The 25,230-nt window shown below is 42.2% G+C and overlaps 1 protein-coding gene and 1 pseudogene across 2 annotated transcripts; one reads left to right on the forward strand and one right to left on the reverse strand.

Annotated features, from left to right (window-relative positions):
• Positions 1–2,185: 2,185 nt before the first annotated feature.
• On the forward strand, positions 2,186–10,732 carry LOC311099690 (large ribosomal subunit protein uL11-like). Its single transcript, XM_084140407.1, has 6 exons — positions 2,186–2,342; positions 5,243–5,316; positions 5,618–5,716; positions 5,821–5,902; positions 8,841–8,927; positions 10,573–10,732. The coding sequence occupies exons 1-6, from the start codon at positions 2,306–2,308 to the stop codon at positions 10,689–10,691; spliced, it is 498 nt and encodes a 165-aa protein (XP_083996533.1). The 5' UTR covers positions 2,186–2,305; the 3' UTR covers positions 10,692–10,732.
• Positions 10,733–18,585: 7,853 nt separating this feature from the next.
• Positions 18,586–24,754, reverse strand: LOC311099363 (DNA polymerase epsilon subunit 3-like; annotated as a pseudogene). The gene is made up of 4 exons: positions 24,689–24,754; positions 19,600–19,685; positions 19,301–19,419; positions 18,586–18,734 (listed from the first exon to the last, which is right to left on the reverse strand). The product of its transcript is annotated as a DNA polymerase epsilon subunit 3-like (transcript).
• Positions 24,755–25,230: the final 476 nt, after the last annotated feature.

Genomic DNA, 25,230 nt, shown 5'->3' on the forward strand with positions numbered 1-25,230 from the left:
CAGACTTGAATAATCAACTGCTCATTAGGACTTGATACTAACAAATGTATTGTTGCTGAATTGGATCAAAAGCCTGAAAAAACGTACAGTAGCTCTCAAGGATTCAACCCCTTCTCCAAAGCACCCTTGATTATGATTTGAAATACATCAATGATAACTCATTACCACTAGAAATAATTGTTACTGAACTCACTCCTCCACGACGCCAGGACAGCGGAGTCACTGACCACCTTCCGGAGACACTTGAAACCCTACCTCTTTAAGGAAGACCTGGAATAGTATAAAAGTAATCCTTCTACCCCCCCCCCCCCCCCCCCTCCCGCACCCACCCATAAAAGAAAAGAAAGAAAAGTGGTTGTCTCACTGGCTATCATAAGTTGAATGCACCAATTTGTAAGTCGCTCTGGATAAGAGCGTCTGCTAAATGACGTAAATACAAATGTAATTCACGTCACAAATAGTATGGTTAGTGTGGTTAGTATGAGTATTCGAACACAGCTTTGCTTTCAATGACAGATCTATAACTCACATTCCTATATGAATTTGGTGGAGTTGCCGAAAAAGTTACATATTGCAGCTTTAAATGGAGACCAAAAAAGCTATTCCTTAACCCCTAACCTTAACCTTTACCCTTAACCCATAACCATTTTAAATGTAAACTTCATTGGGGTAGGGACGTCCCAAGGAATTGAAAGGAGTGATTACTGGGGTAGCGGTAAATGTGAAAGCTGACCAACTGAAGGGGAAGATTCCCAGTGTTTGTGATGCTTGTCGTTTGGTGCGACACAGACAGGGTGGCGTGAATGGAGAAACAGAAGAGTCATTGTCTGTTCTTTTGAGTTTTGATGCTGAGTCTTTGCCTGACAAAGTGATGTTAGGCTGTATAAGTTATCCTGTACGAGCTTTTGTGCCGAATACATTACGTTGTTACAGGTGTCAAGCTTATGGGCATGTGGCAGTAGTGTGCATAAGACAAAGGAATGTGTAGCATTGGGGAAAGTAGTGATATGTGTTAATTGTAGGGGTGCCCATGGGGCTTAGGATCAGAAATGTCCCATGTGAGAGAGACAGGTTGAGGTTTCCAGGGTTAGAGTAGTGCAGAAGTTGTCATATGCTGAGGCAGAGAAGAAAGTAGAGGAAGATGGGTCAAGGGGGAGGGATCCTGAGAGGAGGTGTGAGTAGTAGATCTGTACCAGTACAGAGGGATACACCAACAAGTGATATATGTTTCAGTAAGATTGGATTTTTGGCATTTATAGCAATAGTTATCAACTGTACTGCAGGGATGGAACGTAAGTCGCAGAAAATAGAGGTTGTAGTGGCAGCTGCAGAGAGGTTTTTGGGTGTGCGAGACTTGACATCAGAAGAGTTACAGGGTGTGTTAAGTGGCGGTGTCCCATCCTTTCAGGCTGTTGGCCTGAAGTAGGACTAAATAGATTTAAATAGTGGAGTATGGTATTTATTATTATTTGTATGTTTTGTGAGTGTAGTGTAAGATGGTCGGGTATAAGTATTGTAGCGACCCGCACAGACAGCTGTGTGTTATGTGTTAGGCTAGTAGATGGTTGTGTTGTACCTACCAGTACCCAGTATTCGCGGGGTCCGACATGTCAATCAACCTGCTATCTGCCAATCACGGGAATGCCTGGAATGTTCTGATGCCGGGCATCCTGGCGGTTGGCGGAGTGGCGTGGAGGGGGGTTGGGCAGGGGGATGGAGCATTGGAAGTTAAGACCAGGTTTAGCCTTTGTTCTCTCTCTTTACGTCTGGGCTTCACAAGAGAAGGTCACGATTGGCTTGTGGGTTATCTTTCATTTATTTGGCGTGGGCTACGGCCAAACAGTAGCCTGTGTAAAGTTGGTTTAATAAACCGTCCATTCGTAAACTCAATCCTCTGTCTGGACAGTTGTTCTTTTATGATCTAGTCAGGTCATTACAGTATTATTATATATGTATTTGTATTTATTTTAATTTTGAAGCAAGGCATAAGGGAGTTATACTCCAGTATAGTAGGTGACGGTAATGCAATATTTATTGGATGCCAACCGCCGTTAAACCTCATCAAAGAAGAAGAAGACGTCCCAAGGATCGCAGATAGATTGGACCGTTGTGAATGACGGAGCGTCATCTCCTCCAAATCCCGCGCGACACTCTCTCTGTATAGCGTTCCACGCGCCCCAAGCTTGTTCTTTCCTTTATCACTTTAGCGGTGAAGGTGCAACAGTAATCGGTCGTCCCGAATCCGGGTTCATCCGACACCCTCACAAACTACAGCTGAACTGAGCTCAACGTCTACTGAAGCATCATGCCTCCCAAATTCGACCCCAATGAGACTAAAGTTGGTATGTGAGGTATCTACTGTAAAATGATTTGTTTCAGATAAGATCCAAAATGGAGTCGACTTCTGTCTGGCACATCCATGATGGCGCAGGCCTCTTCTCAGCAATGAGCTGATAAAATGGTAACGTTAGCTAGGATAAACACCACATTTGTCTTGAATTTACTGTGAATGCGTTACAGTATCTACTCATAATACATTCAAGTGAACATTGCATGATGGGAGATTCTGTTTAAACCTTTCAGACGAAATTAGAACGTTAGTTATATATCCCATTTCAGACGTAACATGTTGCTAACTATATAGCCCATTAATTTCAGGTCTAGCTATTTATGTTAGCCTAGCCAGGTAGCTGCTGCTCTGTTTTCACTACGTGGGTGCATCTGGTTTCAGGAGGCAATCTCTGACACGTGTCTAGATTGTAAAGTGTAAGCGCTAGAAATAAGTTAGACATTTCACAGGTATTGAATGGTAGACGATGCATATAGACTAATTGATTTGACTGCAACAAATTATATTTTACTAACTTACTCCTGGCGGGCTGCATGTGGTCTAGGTCAGTGGTTCCCAAGCAGGGGTACTAGGACCCCAGGAGGTACTTGAGAAGACTCGAGACCATAGGCTTACTGGTAAAATGCGCTGGGGGGGGGGGCGGTACTCCTTGCAGACAAAATTCAGTTGGTAGTACAGTAACCGAAAAAGGTTGGAACCACAAGTCTAGGTAATTACATACAGGTTTAGCATCTTTACAAGTTTGGATGACTATTCAGCACAGGTAGCTGGACTATTCTACAGTTACGTAGCAGTTAATTCATCATTATTGGAGACTTGAGGCTGGCTTCAGCCTAGGTGCCCTAGTTAAGTGAACTAGTGCTCACATTTGCACAGCCACACAATGGTACCTGCACTTGCAAGTCAATGATGGGCTTTTGGCATGGCATATTTTAAATTAGCTGACTTAACTCCACGGTGAAGAAAGTTTAATTTCAACTAGGCAAATCAGTTAAGAACAAATTCTTATTTACAATGACAGCCTACCCCGGCCAAACCCTCCCCTAACCCAAACAACGCTGGGCCAATTGTGCGCTGCCCAATGGGACTCCTGATCACGGCCGGATGTGAAACAGCCTGGGATCAAACCAGGGTCTGTAGTGACGCCTCTAGCACTGAGATGCATTGCCTTAGACTGCTGTGCCACTGGAATTTACATTTTAGTCATTTAGCAGACGCTCTTATCCAGAGCGACTTACAGTTAGTGAGTGCATACATTTTTTATATCTATTTTTTTCATACCCCCCGTGGGAATCGAACCCACAACCCTGGCGTTGCAAATGCCATGCTCTACCAACTGAGCTACATCCCTGCCGGCCCTACCCTAGACGACGCTGGGCCAATTGTGCGCCGCCCCATGGGTCTCCCGGTCGCGGCCGGCTACGACAGAACCTGGATTTGAACCAGGATCTCTAATGGCACAGCTAGCACTGCGATGCAGTGCCTTTTGATCACTGCGCCACTCGGGAGGAATTCTGCTCCGACTACATTGGCTAGCGTTAGCGCAATGACTGGAAGTCTATGGGTAACTACTAGTCCCCTGTAGCTCAGTTGGTAGAGCATGGCGCTTGCAATGGCAGGGTTGTGGGTTCGTTTCCCACGGGGGGCCAGTATGAAAATGTATGCACTCACTAACTGTAAGTCGCTCTGGATAAGAGCGTCTGCTAAATGACTAAAATGTAAATGTACTAGCATGCTTAATCTAGATAAATGGACTCAATGCCAAAATCCCAAAGTATCCCTTTAAGACTTGGAAGCATAGAACAGATCTACTGCTTAGACTTGCTTTCAATGATGAGATCTATAACTCGCATTTCTATGGGAATTTGCTCAGTCGCCCAAAAAGTTACATATTGCAGCTTTAACGTTTATGGGTAGTCCTCTGTGGCTCAGCTGGTAGAGCACGGCGCTTGTAACGCCAAGGTAGTGGGTTCGATCCCCGGGACCACCCATACACAAAAAAATGTATGCACGCATGACTGTAAGTCGCTTTGGATAAAAGCATCTGCTAAATGGCTTATTATTATTATTGAAAAAGTCTGGATTTCAGCTAACAAAGGCACGCAACTACAGAGGACAAACATAGGTACAGGTTTTTATTTTTTATTGTCCTTCGGCGACTCTGTAGTCAGCACTGAATTCCACAAAGCCTGGTCTCTGCTCTCATCCATTGGTGGAGTTCATCAGAAACTTCACCATGGAGTGGCATTTGGTCAGCAAATGTTCAATAGGTTTACTGTACTGATGCATAGGCGTAGACCTAATTCCAATTCAGTGGACCACAAATGCGCTTTATCTTGCCCCATCCTATCATGTTTGGCACTTCACATGAGATTGCAATAAATGGTAGGAAATCTGACTACTATTCAGTTCTGCAAAGGGTGTAACCATTTTGACTGACTCCCAACTTCTTAGACAGCACCTAAGACTTATTAGAAAGAACTGCTATAATACTTCAAATTAGTCACTGAGAAATCCAGTATTCACCATAAAGGGGAATATACTTTTAGTTAACTTACACCCTAAATCCTATAGTGCACCTCCATAAGCATTGGGACAGTCATTGAATCACCTGCTTTATTATGATTTAGCCTCCTGCCACTTTGCCAGTGTCTTGGACCTGAGTATAATCCAGTGGAGGCTAAAATGAACCCAGCTCTAGGAAACGGGGCAGCCCAAACAATGGGCAACTGTGCAGAAAGGCCTGGATCAAAATGGTGCCCTAATACTAACAGCATTTTGACTCATGCTAATTCCTTCACTGTATTTACTCAGGAACCACCAATAACCTATGCCTCATATCTTATGGATTTCTTCTCATAAATAACCAGTTTCTCTTTTTCTACCTTGCAGTGTACATGAGGTGCACAGGAGGAGAAGTTGGTGCCACCTCCGCTCTGGCTCCCAAGATTGGACCTCTGGGTCTGGTAAGTGTACCATTCCAACCCTCTCATTTAAAGTGAGTTGTGGTAATTTTTGGAGTACCCATTGTCTGCAGATTAGCCTCCCGCCACTTTGCCAGTCTGAGTGTAGTCCAGTGGAGGCTAAAATGGACCCATCTCTAGGAAACTGGGCTGCCCAAACAATGGATTACTCTGTGCTGAAAGGCCTGAAACAAATGCTAATATTGTCCTTCTGTTTCCCCTGAATTTGTCACTATTGATCACCGTTTGAAGTGTCACGCTTGAAGCTTCTTCTGTGTTTTAAATCTGTACTCCTTGCTTTCAGTCTCCCAAGAAGGTTGGCGATGATATTGCCAAGGCCACCGGAGACTGGAAGGGCCTGAGGATCACTGTCAAGCTGACCATCGTGAACAGGCAGGCAGCGGTACGTGCCAAATCTGTTCCCTCAACCAGAGTCCCTGAAAATGGATTGGCCATTGAAATGTTTTTCAATCATCCCAGCTTTAACGTGGCTTCTGTCTATTGTAGATCGAGGTGGTGCCCTCTGCTTCGGCTCTGATCATTAAGGCCCTGAAGGAGCCCCCTCGTGACAGGAAGAAGGTCAAGAACAGTAAGTTGCCCTGAGCTTTCTCCTCTGATGACTAATGCAATTTTTTTTTAAACAAGGTTGTCTTCATTAAATTAAACCTGTAGTTTGGCACGTTCCAGCCTCCCGTCACCTGTCTTGTTTGTGACTGAGTATAGTCCAGTGGCGGCTAAGATGGACAAATCTCTAGGAAACAGGGTTGCACAAACTGCTCATTAGGCAGCCGTATAGGGCGGCAGATTGACGAGGGCGGCATTTACTGAGCTAAACTGACCAAGACGCACCAACAACATTTAAAACCTCACATAATTCTGCCAAAAAACAATTTCTCATGTGGTTTTAGGTGAGCGCTGATGCCGCCTTGTGATAGACAGTGCCCAATTTGCTGGCACGCCACCAACGTTCCGTCAAATTCATCTAACATGTATCATGTAGCAGATATAGGATATGGTAGTGTGGCCTTTTCTGTAGCCTACAGGCTGGAGATAAAATGTATGACAATGTAATGAGACGGATACTTTCTGGATAAGAGCATCTGCTAAATGACGTAAATGTTTTACATCATGCATGTCCGCCGCTCAAATAACCTAACCTAAATGGCGCCCAATCAAATAAATGCGCTGTCATGTTACAAACAACATATCCTAAAAACAGGACAGGTCAAAGTAAAATGGACCATATGGAATGGACAATCTCTACTGTTGTCCAGGAGTTTCACCCCATTGTCATGATCAGTGGTTTCATGTTTGTATCCGTCAAGTTGACAAGCTGATCATGGCGAAAAGGAAAACACTTCTGCATTTCCCACTGTGTAAACACATTGCAAATAGGCTCACGATAACTTCTGATAAAGTTGGGTAGCTGATATTCAGAGCTTAAATAGCCAAATTGATTAGTCACGGGAATCAGGACTAATAAAGCCAATGTAACGGCCTGTTTTTACAAATGGTGGGCCTACCACATGGATGGGCATTCATAAAATTCCATTGTGGCGACTTGGTAGGCTACACCCCAGTAAGCACGAGCCGACATCTTTTGGACTACTTTTTTTGGTGTTTTACAAACGGTAGGCTTACCACAGAGGGGCATTCATGAAATTCAATTTCAGGCAACACTGTTGGCTACACCTGAGGACTTTTTGGCAGTCCGGACCAGCCTCGATTTCCACATCCACGGACATTGGTTGTTGGTCTGGACAAAATCTAAACCAATGTTTGGTTCAGATTTGGTTCCGGTCCAGACCGGCCTTGAATTATTATTTTTGGTCTGGACTAAATCAGACTTCTATGTTTGGTTCAGATTTAGTCCAGTCTTGACCTGCCTTGATTTGGCTCAAACATAGATGTCTAAAAATGACGTGTTTTCAACTTTCATTCAGAACAAAAAATGTGCCTGATTTCAACATCGGGGGAAAATGTGTATTTTCAACATCCAGAAAATATATATTTTAAACTGTTTTTGGGTCTCGCCTAAGGCGGCAAGGACCGGCCCTGCTCTGTGCCGAAAGGAGCCATTCAGTTAGTTGCGTAGCTGTCCCATCTGGTCTTGCTACTATCAACAGGTGAACGTTCTCAGTCACTGCACCGGATTTCCGTCATATGGATTCTGGAGGTCAGTTTTGAGATTCGTCTAGATCGCAATAAAACATCTCTGGGGGGCTGGTTTGGAGATGGCATGTCTGTTCTATATATTCCCAAATTATTTTTTCACTGTTTGCACTGAACTGACATGCATGACTGTTGCGGATACTCCGATGTTCAGATGAGGGAATGAAAAACAATATAATGCCCACTATTGTGGCGCTCAACTCAAACAGTGGTGTGTAGTGTACCGTAGCTGCTGGCAAAGTAATTCAAAGCCTATGCTTTATCACTCAGGATGTGGTAACTTTCCAGTGCTACTATTTTTGCCATGTAATATTCTTAAAATGGACAACCACATAGTAGAATAATTTGCCTATTTACCTAGTCGGCTTGTGTGCTATGCGAGAAATGGTCCTTGTGGCGCATTAAAGTTGCGAGAGCTGTAGGGAAGGAAACGTATTCTGACGAGGCCAATGCACAACTCTTCAATTGTGGGATAAACACTTGAAAGCAGTTTTCTCCTTTGTTAAAAAGTGGTTTCCCATATTTCCATTGCTACCACGTTTATTTCTCTACTTCTGAAATGGCGCGCGGCATAATTTTTCAAAATGCAGTTCCAACCGGCGTTTTAACACATGGTTTGGACAACTGTGCAACAGAGCTCTTAAAGGGGAACTGCATTTTTACATACATTTACATATGTCCATATTTGCATATTTTTGTTGTAAACTGGGGCAATGGTGTCTTAAAATGGCAATGACATACTTTGTAATAGAAACCCCCAAAATCGATAGTTCTTTAAAATATCAATCAGGTGGTTGAATCCAAAGGGTGTAAATGCAGATGGACAAATCCCATGCTTATGTATTTATAGCCAATATGCTGCATCAGTTGGGCTATAGGTGATTTAACATTTTTACCATTGTTACTTGGCTAATTTCTGGAATGGAAATTGTATTTGGTGTCAGCATTTTATTTTCATTTTGGATAGCATGCCCTTTAAAAAAAAAAGTTACGATCTGAGCTTCTCATAATATTTCTCCCGAGGAGGACCATGGACCCCCCGGGGACCGGAAGTGGTCAAACTCAGTTTAATACATGTATTTTTTATTTAACCTTTATTTAACCAGGTAAGCCAGTTGAACAAGTTCTCATTTACAACTGCGACCTGGCCAAGATAAAGCTAAAAAAAATATCCTCAATCCCTAAAAGCCTGATGGTCATGACTTTAAAAAAATGTATTGGGAGGGTAACTTGGCTGAACAGACAATCCGAGATCGACTGAAGTGTCAGTCATGGGATTTTGTTGCTGTAAGCCCTGTATCAATGATTCAGAGATCCAGGGTGTACTTGTTTTAAAGTCTTCTATTTGTTTCCAGTCAAGCACAGCGGCAGTGTGACCTTTGACGAGATCGTGACAGTCGCCCGCACAATGAGGCCCCGCTCCATTGCCAGGGAGCTTTCTGGTAAGAGCCCAGCCCATGCCTATCCCCTCAGCTTCACGTCATTCTTGAATCACCTGCCACTTTGCCAGTCAGAGTATAGCCCAGTGGAGGCTAAGATGGACCCAGCTTTTGGAAACACGGCTGCCCACACAGTGGGCAACTCTGTGCTGAAAGGCCTAGAACAAAATTGCGCCTTTATCATACACTAGAACATTTATACAGTGCATTCGGAAAGTATTCAGAACCCCATTTCCACCTTTTGTTATGTTACAGCCATATTTTAAAATGGATTGAATAAATGTTTTCCCTCAACACATACAATACACCACAATGACAAAGCAAAAAGAGGTGTTTAGAAATGTTTGCTAATTTATTTTTTAAAAACAAAACAAAACATACCTTGTTTACATAAGTATTCAGACCCTTTGCTATGAGAGTCAATTGAGCTCAGGTGCATCATGTTTCCATTGATCATCCTTGATGTTTCTACAACTTGATTGGAGTCCACCTGTGGTAAATTCAATTGATTGGACATGATTTGGAAAGGTACACCTGTCTATAACTTCCCACAGTTGACAGTGCAGTCAGAGAAAAAACCAAGCCATGAGGTCGAAGGAATTGTTCTTACAGCTCAGAGGCAGGATTGTGTCGAGGCACAGATCTGGGGAAGGGTACCAAAACATTTCTGCAGCATTGAAGGTCTCCAAGAACACAGTGGTCTCCATTCTTAAATGAAAGCCGTTTGGAACCACCCAAGACTCTTCCTAGAGCTGGCGGCCCGGCCAAACTGAGCAATCGGGGGAGAAGGGCCTTGGTCAGGGAGGTGACCAAGAACCCAATGGTCACTCTGATAGAGCTCCAGAGTCCCTCCTCCCAGAAGGACAACCATCTCTGCAGCACTCCACCAATCAGGCCTTTATGGTAGAGTGGCCAGACGGAAGCCACTCCTCAGTAAAAGGCACATGACAGCCCGCTTGGAGTTTGCCAAAAGGCACCTAAAGGACTCTCAGACCATGAGAAACAAGATTATCTGGTCTGATGAAACCAAGATTGAACTCTTTGGCCTGAATGCCAAGCGTCACGTCTGGAGGAAACCTGGCACAATCCCTATGGTGAAGTATGGTGGTGGCAGCATCATGCTGTGGGGATGTTTTTCAGCGGCAGGGACTGGGAGACTAGTCAGGATCGACGGAAAGATGAATGGAGCAAAGTACAGAGAGATCCTTAATGAAAACCTGCTCCATAGCACTCAGGACCTCAGGCTGGGGCCAAGGTTCACCTTCCAACAGGACAATGACCCTAAGCACACAGCCAAGACAATGCAGGAGATGCTTCGGGAAAAGTCTCTGATTGTCCTTAAGTGGCCCAGCCAGAGCCTGGACTTGAACCCGTTCAAACATCTCTGGAGAGACCTGAAAATGGGATAAACTCCCCAAATACAGGTGTGCCAAGCTTGTAGCGTCATACCCAAGAAGACTCTAGGCTGTTATCGCTGCCAAAGGTGCTTCAACAAAGTACTGAGTAAAGTGTCTGAATACTTATGTAAATGTCGTATTTCAGTATTTCTTTTTTTTTAATTGCCAAAAAATCTAAATCTATTTTTGATTTGTCATTATGGGGTATTGTGTGTAGACTGCTGGTCCTAATTCCTTTTCTATTTTCTCAGGAACCATCAAGGAGATTCTGGGAACTGCCCAGTCTGTGGGTTGCACCATCGATGGCCGCCCTCCCCATGATGTCATTGACGACATCAACAGCGGCAAGGTGGAGTGCCCATTTGAGTAAAACATCAAATGGAGAAAATAAAGGTTTATAAGAAATATGAATTTGGTCTTGAATAATTGTACAATTTGCTATATCCACTTAGTAAATTCTAGTGTCTTACAGTCGATTCGTAATTGCTGTGTTAACAACTGTCAATATTTTGCAGTTTAATTATACATGGGATAGTTCACCCAAATTACAAAAAGATATTGGTTTCCTTGCCCTGTCCAGTCTATGGACAAGATGTGAAAGTAATCAATGCTTTTTTTGTACCTGGCCTTGTTTCCAAATACTTGCTTTTTGCCTTTGTGGCACAGTCCAATGAAAGTCAATGGTACCTGTAGTAGCATTATTTTGCTCTTCCAAATCCTCTATAATTAACTTGAGCTACACAATCAATTTTAGATACTTGAGGATTTGGATATGAAGCATGAAAAATGCTTGTACAGTGCCCTGCAAAAGTATTCAGCCCCTTTGGCATTTTTCCTTTTTTGTTGCATTACAATCTGTAATTTCAATGGATTTTTATTTGGATTTCATGTAATTGACATACACAAAATAGTCCAAATTGGTGAAGTGGAATGAAAAGAATAACGGGTTTCAAAAAATTTGAAAAAATAAATAACGGGAAAGTGGTGCGTGCATATGTATTCACCCCCTTTGCTATGAAGCTCCTAAATAAGATCTGGTCAACCAAATACCTTCAGAAGTCACATAATTAGTTAATGTCCACCTGTGAGCAAAATAAGTATTGCATGATCTGTATGTGTGTGTGTGTATATATATATATATATATATATATATATATATTTTTTTTTTTAATACACATACATTAACACTGTTAAGGTCACAACCAAGCAAGCAGCACCATGAAGACCAAGGAGCTCTCCAAACAGGTCAGTTACAAAGTTGTGGAGAATAATAATAATATGCCATTTAGCTGACGCTTTTATCCAAAGCGACTTAGTCATGTGTGCATAAATTTTTACGTATGGGTGGTCCCGGGGATCGAACCCACTACCCTGGCGTTACAAGCACCGTGCTCTACCAATTGAGCTACAGAGGACCACAAGTACAGATCAGGGTTGGGTTATAAAGAAATATCAGAAACTTTGAACATCCCACGGAGCACCATTAAATCCATTATTTAAAAAAATAGAAAGAATACGGCACCACAACAAACCTGCCAAGAGAGGACTGCCCACCAAAACTCACGGACCAGGCAAGGAGGGCATTAATCAGAGGCAACAAAGAGACCAAAGATAACCCTGAAGAAGCTGCAAAGCTCCACAGCAGAGATTGGAGTATCTGTCCATAGGACCACTTTAAGCCGTATGCTCCACAGAGCTGGGCTTTACGGAAGAGTGGTCTGAAAAAAGCCATTGCTTAAAGAGTAAAATAAACAAACAGGTTTGGTGTTTGCCAAAAGGCATGTGGGAGACTCTCCAAACATGAAAGAAGGTTCTCTGGTCAGATGAGACTAAAATTGAGCTAATTGGCCATCAAGGAAAACGCTATGTCCGGCGCAAACCCAAAACCTCTCATCACCCCGAGAACACCATCCCCACAGTGAAGCGTGGTGGCAGCATCATGCTGTGGGGATGTTTTTTATCGGCAGGGACTGGGAAACTGATCTTGTTTGTTCCAAAGACTATTTGGATGCCAGGAGCACAAATCTAGGAGTTCAAATCTAATTGCATTTGTCACATGCGCCGAATACAACAGGTGTAGACTTCACAGTGAAATGCTTACTTACAAGCCCTTAACCAACAATGCAGTTAAGGAAAGTGTTAAGTAAAAATTTAAAAAAAGAAATAACATAATTAAAAAGCATCAGTAAAATAACAGTAGCGAGGCTATATACAGGGGGTACCGGTACTGAGTCGATGTGCGGGGGCACCGGTTAGTTGCATCCTTCAGAGTTTAGTGAGTACTGAGTGAGTCGGTTGACACCAAGTCTAACAAACACGAGTAACTTCATTGCCATCAAATCTATTGTGGGAGGAGTACATCCGAGAACGTCAACAAATTATGACCAACCATGCATGATCTTAATTTTTTAAAAATTAAATTAGTGGTGTAAGGCCATTCTGGTCAGAGTGCATAAGATTTGCATTGTCCTTTATCACAGCAAATAACTGATGGAGATGGTTGGTCTAAATTCTACTCCATTTGTTCGGAGTGTGCCAGTTGTCGGAAGACAACAGAAAATAACTATTACATCAAGGTCCTAGGGATGTGCATATTTCCCTTTCAAGAGAATTCAACACTTATCTAGATAAATGGGCTCTGATACAGGAACAATACATTTTAGTTTGAAACTATTCCGTGCTATTCGGTTTGATGCAATACACTAACGTTTGTTGCATAAACATTCATTTTCCACTCTAAATTCAAATCTACTGCTGATGGAGCTCATGAGCTGGATCTGTCCGAGCTGATGTAAGTAAATGTGTATGTAGGCCCCTGAGCTGAGCCATAAGGAAAACTGGGCGTCTACCACCCCATTAACAGTTCTGAAAATCACCAACCACCAATTAGTCATTTTTGCAGATTAAACATGTTAGAGCTAGTAATGTATCAATATTTCTTTTAAAATGTGCTATGACATAGCCAATGAGTGTACTAAACATGAACACCTGCTATTTCCTTGACAGACTGACCAGGTGAATCCGGGTGAAAGCTATGACCCCTTATTGAGGTCACCTATTAAACCAGCTTCAGAGTGGATTAAGGGGTGGCGACCGTTCAAAGGATTTTAAGGGTGAATGGGCAGGACAAAAGATTTCAGTGCCTATGAACGGGGTATGGTAGGTGCCAGGCGCACCCATTTGAGTGTCAAGAACTGCAACACTGCTGGGTTTTCACACTCAACAGTTTCCCGTGTGTATCAAGAATGGTCCACCACCCAAAGGACATCCAGCCAACTGTGGGAAGCATTGGAGTCAACATGGGCAAGCATCCCTGTGGAACACGACACCTTGTAGAGTCCATGACCTGATTAATTGAGGCTGTTCAGAGGGAAAAAGGTGTTCCTAATATTTTGTACACTGTGTATAGCAGAATTTGGGATTTCACCCAGTCATAATTGAATGGTTAAGACAGTTTGGAAGGTTTTTACAGACCGGAGTGACCTCATCTTCTCCCTGCTTCAGCCATGCAGTGTGGGTAGCAAAAGTAATTGTCTTTGTTATGAAATGATCAACTTTACCCTGTATATCTAAAAATGACCATATACTGATTGTTTCAAGCAAAACTATTGCTGATGGTGAACTTGAAAAATCGAATAAAATATAAGCCCCGATCAGCATGTAGCCAGATGAGTTGTCTCCAACGGTACCGTAAGCTACTTTCATTTCCAGTAAAACACAATTTAACAGTGTATTTGATCAAAATAACCTAGCAAATTATACTGAACAAAAATATAAAAGCAACATGTAAAGTGTTGGTCCCATGTTTCATGAGCTGAAATAAATGATCCCAGAAATGTTTCATATGCACAAAAAGCTTATTTACGTTTTAGTCATTTAGCAGACGCTCTTATCCAGAGCGACTTACAGTTAGTGAATGCATACATGTTTTTAGGTTTGTTTAGTTTTTAGGTTTTTTTTCATACTGGCCCCCCGTGGGAAACGAACCCACATCCCTGCCGGCCAAACCCTCCCCTACCTTGGACGACACTGGACCAATTGTGCCCCGCACATAGTTCTCCCGGTCGCGGCTGGCTGCGACAGAGCCTGGACTCGGACCAGGATCTCTAGTGGCACAGCTAGCACTGCGATGCAGTGCCTTAGAACACTGCGCCACTCGGGAGTCGCATCCCAAACATTTCTCTCAACTTCTGCACAAATGTGTTTACATCCCTGTTAGTGAGCATTTCTCCTTTGCCAAAATAATCCATCGACCTGACAGGTGTGGCATATGATTAACCGGCGTGATCATTACACAGGTGCACCTTGTGCTGGGGACAATAAGGTCACAAAACAATGCCACAGATGTGTTGAGGGAGCGTGCAATTGGCATGCTGACTGCAGCAATGTCCGCCAGAGAATTGAATCTTAATTTCTCTACCATAAGCCTCGTTTTAGAGAATTTGGCAGTACGTCCAACCGGCATCACAACCGCAGACCATGTGTATGGCGTTGTGTGCGCGAGCGGTTTGCTGATGTCAATGTGAAAAGAGTGCCCCATAGTGTCGGTGGGGTTATGGTATGGGCAGGCATAAGCTACGGACAACGAATACAATTGCATTTTATCGATTGCAATTTGAATGCACAGATATACCGTGAAGAGATCCTGAGGCCCATTGACGTGCCATTCATCCGCCGCCATCACCTCATGTTTCAGTAAGATAATGCATGGCCCCATGTCGCGAGGATCTGTACACAATTCCTGGAAGCTGAAAATGTCCCACTTCCATGGACTGCATACTCACCAGACATGTCACCCATTGAGCATGTTTTGGATGAGCTGGATCGACAGCGTGTTCCATTTCTCGCCAATATCCAGCAACTTCGCACAGCCATTGAAGAGAAGTGGGAAAACATTTCACAGGCCTCAATCAACAGCCTGATCAACTCTATGCAAAGGAGATGTGTCATGCTGCATGAGGCAAATGGTTGTCACACCAGATACTGACTGGTTTTCTGATCCACACCCATACATTTTTTTTAAAGGTATCTGTGACCAACAGATGCATATCTGTATTCCCAGTCATGTGAAATCCATAGATTAGGACCTAATTAATTTATTTCAATTGACTGATTTCCACATATGAACTGTAACTCAGTGAAATCTTTTGAAATTGTTATATGTTGTGTTTATACTTTTGTTCAGTTTACATTGCTTGTCACTCAAGTAATAAAGCTTAATATTGTGCAAGCCATTTTACAGATATTTGAATGCTGAAGGTGACCCGCAGATATGCCAGATCAGGAATAGGCTTACATCTCGTTGGTCAGCACGCAGTTTGACTAGGCTACTGATGTTGCTTAGGGTTGTTCAGAATTCAAAATGACATGTAGATAAGTGTCAACATAATTAAATGCTTGGTTCAACACTGAAGGAGAGGACACAGTTGTCACAAAAGATGAGCGGTATTTTCGGAAGGTATAAAGTAATTCGGGCAAAAAAATGGTGAACCAGCAGTTCCTAATATTTTAACCGATTTTCTGACCGATGAATGCTACAGTTGGGCTATTTGGATCGGTTTGGGGTCCCGCAAACTGATGCACTCAAATCTTAAATGTTTGAACCGGGGACTGATGCATATTGGTGAATCGTTACATCCCTGCAAGGTCCTATTTGCATACTTTGAAAAAGCCCCCTTCATTGAAATAATCACTGATCTGACATCTACATTTACATTTTAGTCATTTAGCAGACGCTCTTATCCAGAGCGACTTACAGTTAGTGAATACATATATATATATATATATTTTTTATACTGGCCCCCCGTGGGGCTGTGTAGAACAGCCTTGAAAGATGATTGGAATCTGTTTGTAGCCAGACAGGTAGGATGACTGACAATAGTGAAGGCGGTCACAGGTCAGGTGACAGAGGAATTCCTTTAACCATATATCAATGGCATAATTGTCCCATGATGATCTGTAGGGCTGTGATCATTGTCCATTGATATAACACAATAGGTTTGACGCGTGCGCTCCAAGCCGCGCTCTGGGGTAATAACTATAAACAATAACTGATGGCCTGCTCTCCCGATCACAACAGACAGTTCAGATGAAAGATAACAGATTCGGTGGACTTACGTTGATTTGTGAACGCACACAATGTCTGGATTAGACAGAGTTGGGGGAGAGAAAGCGAGGTCGGTCGGTGGCGATTTTCTCCTATTAATGAGTTGAGATCTGTCGGACAGTTCCACCCAACCTAATTAAAGCGCTCTGGTCCAGCTGCGCAAGCGGCCATGAATTAAAGGGCAATTCCACCAACTCCATGGGCCTTTTCCACAAGCCTATTACAGTTTTTTTCAATTGTTTAAGCACAATTTTGAAAACAAGCACAATTTTGAAAACAGGGCCCGGTTTGACAAAACACTACACACAATTAGCACAACCCTACACCAAAGTAGCACAACACTTCAGATAATTTACAAAATGGAACACTTTTGTCAAAACTATACACGACTTCATAAAAACAATATTTTGTTACCATACGAAACACACACATTTCATATGACTTCAATCTTTTTGAACCAGTTACACACTGCTGTTGCTAACCTAAAACACTTTTAGCAAGTCTAATTCTCAGTGATTAGAGTACTGTAAATGAAGTACACAGAGAAAGTGCAACTATACAAACACTACACAAGACCAATGCTGCAGACTGAGGAAAATATCATTTATTTCTCTCCATATACCCAAATCAGTCAACATGGAGAATCACAACAAAACATGTCCCAGTTTTCATGCTACTACAGTAGTGTGCATAACACTGTTAGCTCAGCAAACAACAGACAAACGTAAAATACTGTATCCAGTACAGGTTACAATTACAGTAAATAACAATAAACAAAAAATAATCCGAAAAAAACTGACAATATTTTACAGAAAATACTACAGTAAACATACTATACATTATCTCTTCGCTTAGCTGGATCTGGCCAGAGAATTTCATCAACATCACAAGCAATATCCTCATTAGCAAGACAACGCGGGAAGAACCATCTTGAATGTCGAATCCATCCTTGCACAGCTGCGGCGTCGACTTGGTCACAGGTGTCCTCCATGGCCTGAATGAGGGGTACCTGAGCCTGGGGCTGGAGATCGTAAACCTTCCACCGCCATGCAGAGAAAAACTCTTCGTTAGTGTTTAGAAACGGAGAGTATGGTGGAACGTATAGTACTGTCAACTGTGGATGGTGTTGAAACCAGTTCTGGAGCAAAGCAGAGCTGTGGAATGACACATTGTCCCAGATGCCACTGTATATCTGCTAAGATTTGGCTGAACTCTCAGTCCAGCCTCCCTCAGCGTCAATCCGTGGTTTACAACATGGTCCACTAGTGTTGCACGAATGTCATTTGATAAGTTTGGTCCTCTTCTTCTTTGTGCACATTCTCCTCCTGCTTCAGGTCTTCCTCGACCTCTGGCTCGGCCTCTGCCTCTTCCTCTACCACCTTCTCCTCCTCCTCCTCCTCTGTGTACTCCTCCTCTCACCCTCACTCTTCTTCTGACTCCTTCCATTTTGGTTGAAGGCAGGTGAACCTACCTGCTGCATTTTTATAGTGCTTAAACCTGATTGGTGTGTCTACAATTTAGCAATCATGTGTTTGTGCACCTGATGGCTTTGTTTAACAGATTGGCTCATAGGTGTGGTAATTTGACAGTCAGTGCTTTGGAATTGCAAGGAAGTGACATCATGATATACTTCTGTGTCTGATGTGTACAAGTGTGTTTAGTGTTTTGCAAATCACTGTGTGTAATGTTTTGCAAATAGTGTGAAGCTGACAATGTGCTTACAGTTGTGCAAATCTAGCCTTGTGTTTTGCTCCTTGAGTGTAAGGTTTTGCTAATTGTGGGAAAAGTTTAATTTTAGTGTGTAAGCAATCGTAAAAAACTGTAACTCAAGGATGTGTGCATTTTCAAAGTACTCAAACAGGGCATTTTCAAAGTACTCGAACAGGGCATTTTCAAAGTACTCGAACAGGGCCTCAGACCACACATCTGTGTTCTGATCAGTGCTTTACTACAGTGTTTCCCAACTCCTGTCCTCGAGTCCCCCCAACAGCACATTTCTGTTGTAGCCAGGACAAAAACACCTGATTAAATTTGTCAAAGGCTTGATGATTAGTTGACAAGTATAATCACGTGTGCTTGTCCAGGGCCACAACAAATATATGTACTGTTGGGGGGACTCGAGGACTTGCTCTACTACATGAAGGATAACAGTCAGTTCTCAATTCTCAACTTCTTCCCCTTCAACCTCGTTATCCACTTCCTGGTCTTCCACCATGCACTTCTCCTCTGCATCGTTCTTTTGCTCCTTTGAATCTTTACGTTTTTGTTCCGATGCCTCTTTCTTTCCCTTCTGGCCCTTCTTGTAAGTTGTATTGGAACCACAACATTCATAGTTATAAGCAGCATTCACTCAGTCAGTGGTTAGCAAGGAGGTGGACAATTGTAGTCGACACTGGCCACAATTTTCAATAGCTTTATAGATTGCTATAAATATCCACCCCATAATACAACAGAAAATTGCATTGTTCCAATGAAGGGGAAATAAGAAATTAGGTTTAAATAGAACTAGACCTACACCCAGACACCTCTGCTATTCATATTCCTCTGTAGTGACAGTTACAATTTAATTTTCCCATTTTGTGGGGTTCTCTAATCAAGACAGAATGTAATGCAACACAAGCAGTGTCCACATAAATTTAGAACATAGTTCCTATAGGGCTAAAAAGCATCAAGCGGAGTCCCTGCAATAACTGACCACAATGCTGATCACCAGCTGAGCAGACTGACTGATCTACAAATCATAATGTGTTGTTATTTAGTGTAGATCTGTGAGTCGATCAGCGACTGATTATAATTGATGCTCTCAACACTGTGTCCAAAACACACATGCGGTTAAAAATACAGTGTTGATAGGTGATCATTTGAACACTTACCCTCCAAAGATTCACGTAGAGGCTGCAAGAAGCGTTCAAACTCCATTTCCTCCATCGCATACATCATATCTGTTGCGTTTAGAGTTCTCCGTTTGGCTTTCATGGCAAAGTTGTTTGCACTGTTGGCACAAGGGAGGAAATCAATTATTATTTATTGCACTCAGAAGAATGCATTTATATATGTATATATTCCTGGTGCTGAAAGCACGTGACTGTATGAAGGTATGTATTGTGACCAATTAACAAGTGTTATATTTATTGCGCAAACCTGTTGCACACGTGTGTGTAGTTTCTCTTACCAAGATGTTGCATAGAGGACGAGTACACTGGCAGCTTGAGATATGGCTCACCTGGCTTCTTTTGACACGTTCACCCCATCTGGTAGCTATTTACAACAAATGGTGAGGGCAATGTTACTAGATTAGCTGGCAGTGTTGTCATTTGCAAGCATGAGTTGTCACTAAACACACAAGACTTTGGGTATAGGTACCCACTACCCACCAAAACACTACTCCATCCATGGTAATGTTTTTGTTGTCATATAGCCTCTATAGCTTCAAGACATGTATAAAAAAAAGATGGTGATGACCTGGAATGTCATAGATATAGCTGAAACAGTATCTAGGCAAAGGAGATGAGTATGACTAGATCTCCTCTCTGCCCTAAAGCTACCATTCAAGCTACAATTCGCCGTTACAGTCAAAATACCTTAATTATTCACCAAATATGCCTGCACTGCCTAGACCTAGTACATACTGGGCATAACGGCAGTAAATGACGATAGTTGCTGGCATATTTTGTGAGTAACGTCAAACGTATTTGAAATAACGCTTGCATTGCTGGTGAATGGTAGCTTGAATTAAAGTTTTCTTTGCCCAGATACTGGTAGGCTGGACACATGACATTTTTAAAAACAGTTCATTGCATCCGCCGTGGAGCCCAGTTTCATAATATTACCATATGCTGCTTGCCGTAATTTGAAGTAATCGTGAAAAAACAGGCCTTATTTTGGGTCATTTTTCACCCTGCCAGCTCCTATTAGTTCTATTGAGCACCGTGGCACCAACCTGCCTTCTGAACATTCTATTACCAGTCCATTGTTCTACGTCACAATGTTGGACTCAGAGGCTTACCTCATGTAATTTATTATTTTTATTATTATTTTTATTATTATTATTATTATGAAAGTTACAGCTACTTAATGAGCATAATCACTGTTCACTTGGGTACACATTGTTGTGACCCACAGTTTTAATGATGGCTGGCTAATAGCCATCCAACGTTAAACATTTTCTGGTCATGGTTTACCATATTTATTTCCAGAAAAATATGTAAACCTGAACAAAATGCATGTCCCTGTCCTCTTTTTCAAGATGTAGCCGATTTAAACAGCCAGAATACATTTTTTTATTAAGAAATAACCTTTGTTTTGGATGATTTGTTGTTTCTAAATGGATGCTGGGTAATTTGATATGCGTCAATATCTATTTGTTCATAGGCATCGAATTGAGAGAATGCTGCGCAGGTCGAACCAAATGGGTAGGTCTAGCTCATTGATTTGTAGATCTGACGCAGTTGCTACCTCAGATTATGAGCCTAGCAAGTGTTACGAATGAGTTATGTAGTACCTACAGAAAGCCACAGGGAGGAGCAAGAGAGCTATAAACCCATACTGGTTTTTTGTCTTAAAAAACCTAACCCTAGGTATAACCTATTTTAGCCTTAACCCTAACCCTAACCCTGACTTGTAACACAATGCACCTATAGCTGTAATGGTCACGGTAATTCTAACCCAACACTGACTGTAACCCTGACTGCACCTACAGCTGTAATGGTAACCCTAACGGTAACTCTAACCCTAACCCTGACTGGGAACACAATGCACCTACAGCTGTAATGGTAACCCTAACGGTAACTATAACCCTAACCCTGACTGGGAACACAGTGCACCTACAGCTGTAATGGTAACCCTAACTGTAACTCTAACCCTAACCCTGACTGGGAACACAATGCACCTACAGCTGTAATGGTAACCCTAACGGTAACTCTAACCCTAACCCTGACTGGGAACACAATGCACCTACAGCTGTAATGGTAACCCTAACTGTAACTCTAACCCTAACCCTGACTGGGAACACAATGCACCTACAGCTGTAATGGTAACCCTAACGGTAACTATAACCCTAACCCTGACTGGGAACACAGTGCACCTACAGCTGTAATGGTAACCCTAACTGTAACTCTAACCCTAACCCTGACTGGGAACACAGTGCACCTACAGCTGTAATGGTAACCCTAACTGTAACTCTAACCCTAACCCTGACTGGGAACACAATGCACCTACAGCTGTAATGGTAACCCTAGCTGTAACTCTAACCCTAACCCTGACTGGGAACACAATGCACCTACAGCTGTAATGGTAACCCTAACTGTAACTCTAACCCTAACCCTGACTGGGAACACAATGCACCTACAGCTGTAATGGTAACCCTAACGGTAACTCTAACCCTAACCCTGACTGGGAACACAATGCACCTACAGCTGTAATGGTAACCCTAACTGTAACTCTAACCCTAACCCTGACTGGGAACACAATGCACCTACAGCTGTAATGGTAACCCTAACTGTAACTCTAACCCTAACCCTGACTGGGAACACAATGCACCTACAGCTGTAATGGTAACCCTAACTGTAACTCTAACCCTAACCCTGACTGGGAACACAATGCACCTACAGCTGTAATGGTAACCCTAACGGTAACTCTAACCCTAACCCTGACTGGAAACACAATGCACCTACAGCTGTAATGGTAACCCTAACGGTAACTCTAACACTAACCCTGACTGGGAACACAATGCACCTACAGCTGTAATGGTAACCCTAACGGTAACTCTAACCCTAACCCTGACTGGGAACACAATGCACCTACAGCTGTAATGGTAACCCTAACGGTAACTCTAACCCTAACCCTGACTGGGAACACAATGCACCTACAGCTGTAATGGTAACCCTAACTGTAACTCTAACCCTAACCCTGACTGGGAACACAATGCACCTACAGCTGTAATGGTAACCCTAACCCTAACAGTAACCCTAAACCTGACTGGTAAAGTCCAGCAGTTGGATACACTTTATTTCTCAGCTGCTTCACCAATACTAAATTGTAATTATTTTGCACTATGGCCTATTTATTGCCTTACCTCCATAACTTACTACATTTGCACACACTGTATATATATTTTCTATTGTGTTATTGACTGTATGTTTTGTTTTACCCCATATGTAACTCTGTGTTGTTGTTTTTATCGCACTGCTTTGCTTTATCTTGGCCAGGTCGCAGTTGTAAATGAGAACTTGTTCTCAACTGGCTTACCTGGTTAAATAAAGGTTAAATAAAATAAATAAATAAAAATGTCTTTATGTGAATTAATAACTTTTAATTGCTAAATATTTCCAATAGATGGCAGCATAAGACCACGAAGCATCAGTTATAGGCTATGGGGGGAGTGGTGTATCCAGGGAGAAAACTGATCTTCTGAATCTGATCAGACCATCAAAGTTTCTATACCTAAGGTCACTGAATAAAGTGTATATCCTTACTGAAGTAGTAATTACTCAGAATTGCTAAAAATAAAATATTTGCTAGTTCATTTTATCACTTACAACCATAAAATAAACATTTACAGCATAACAATAAAACTGATGGGCCATTCGCATATACAAAAAACACCATAGATTTAGTTAATTGTTTTAAAAACACTTTCTTTACATGGGTAACATTATATGCCAAAGTAACACCCACTTAACATATAAACACAGACACTGGACACAGAAAATGTGGTTTTTTAAATAAATCTGGTAGCTCTTAAAAGAGCCGTTGCTTTGCTGAAATTCAGGTGTGCTGCCTGCCTGCCATGCCATCAGAAAAGTACATCTGTGAATAATGAGAAGTTAATAAGTTATTGCCACGCTTTCACATAGAGACCTAGTTCAAACCACAACATTTCTAACACAAAAAAAGGCAAATAACAGCAGATAAATGGTAAGGTGGTTAAATAAAAGACTGCTCTTAGAACTTTCAGACTGCCATTGTTTTGGGGAAATAGGGACATGTCTATTTCGCCAAATATCTCAAAATGTATGTATTTTAATGGTTTGAAGTTCTTAACCATATTATTTCTAATTATGTAAGTTTGGGCAGTTTACAATGCGGTTACCAATTACTGGTAGTTAAAACGTCAACAACAACAAAAAATACTCTTGGAACTCTGAGGTCGTCCCATTGTTTCCTATAGGGGAAATATAGGTATGTCTGTTTATTTCACAAAATATCTCGCAATGAGTATATTTAGATTTTTTTCAAGTCAGACACCATTTTAATCAGGATAATCTCAATTTTCTAATTATGTAAGGCTGGGCAGCGTACTCCGTTGTCATCAACCGCTGGCCCCGAAATACTTGTTGCCCTTGGAATGCTGAGCTCCCCCTAATGTTTTCCTATGGAGAGGCATGCTGGTATATTTTGCCAAATATCTCGCAATGTGTATATTTAGATTTGTTCAAGTAGGACATCATTTTAATCAGGATAATCTCCTCTTTCTAATTATGTAAGGCTGGGCAGCGTACTCCGTTGTCATTAAACGCTAGCCCCGAAATACTTTTTGCCCTTGGAACGCTGAGCTCCCCCCATTGTCAGAAGTTGCCATTTATTTCCTACTTCCTCATTATGCAGACATACGCACACTTGGCACAATCGAGGTGCGGATGTTTACTTTCTACACAAGTTATTTTTCGGTTTCATCCTAAGAACCGATTGTAGTAGTAAAATGAAAAGGTATACATTTTTTGGTGCCATTTAGGGAAAATTGAATTCTATGGATCATTCCCGTCAAAAGAGGCTCAGTGAAGGTCAGTTTCAATTCATTTGCTATGGCCTCGTGCTAGTGTTCCAGCTCAACCAACGTTCTTTAGCCGTTTTTCAGCCTTGGTTGAAATTTGACTCGTTCTATTGTCCAGCCTAATACTGCATTTGCGTCATTTAGCAGACGCTCTTATCCAGAGCAACTTACAGGAGCAATTAGGGTTAAGTCCCTTGCTCAAGGGCACATCGACAGATTTTTCACCTAGTCGGCTCGGGGATTAGAACCAGCGACCTTTCGGTTACTAGCACAACACTCTTAACTACTAAGCTACCTGCCGCCACGGTTACTGGTTCAAGATATAGTATATAAATGTGATAGTTAAGTATTTGCATTATTAAAGGTCATGGGAATGGCAGGCATTTGTTCCATTGTTTACTTTGGTGACTTATGCACATATTACAGTGTGGTAACGTTAGCCTACTTTAAATATATATGTGTGTAGAAAATGTTCTTTGTATGCACTCACCGCTTCCTTGATGATGCGCGTGATGACAGCGTTGGGTAGATTGAGGTTCTTGGGTCTCTCGGCCATCACTTTGCTAGCTAGTTTACAAGTGTATTTCAACAAGCCAACTAAATAGAACTGCGGCAATTTCGAGGCAGCCTTCGCTCCTTTCTCCCAAATTGGAGAAAACAGATGTCTCGCTCTTCTTGTTAGCGTGACAATGGATTTAGCAAGCTATGTTAGTCAGTTAGCTAACGCACTTCCGTACATTTGACCTTATTTTAGTGCCCCAAAAACATAATACTTCCAGGTCAACTGTAATATGAATACCATTGTAAAGCACAATTTCTCCCCTTTCCAGCAAAGTCAATGACGAGACCTTCATGCTGCCCGTCTCTGCATGATTGAAGAAAGCAATGGAGCTCCGCCGTGTTTTGTTAAAAATGGCGGGTGGGGAAGCGAAAGCTACTGTGTGATAGTGAAAGGGGGAGATATGTCGTGTGGGGAACCGGCTTTTTTCACCCGATTTGTCCAACTTATCACCTCTAAAATGTAAATAAAAC

The sequence above is a fragment of the Coregonus lavaretus genome, assembly GCF_964263955.1.
Source record: "Coregonus lavaretus genome assembly, chromosome: 24".
Classification (NCBI taxonomy): domain Eukaryota; kingdom Metazoa; phylum Chordata; class Actinopteri; order Salmoniformes; family Salmonidae; genus Coregonus; species Coregonus lavaretus.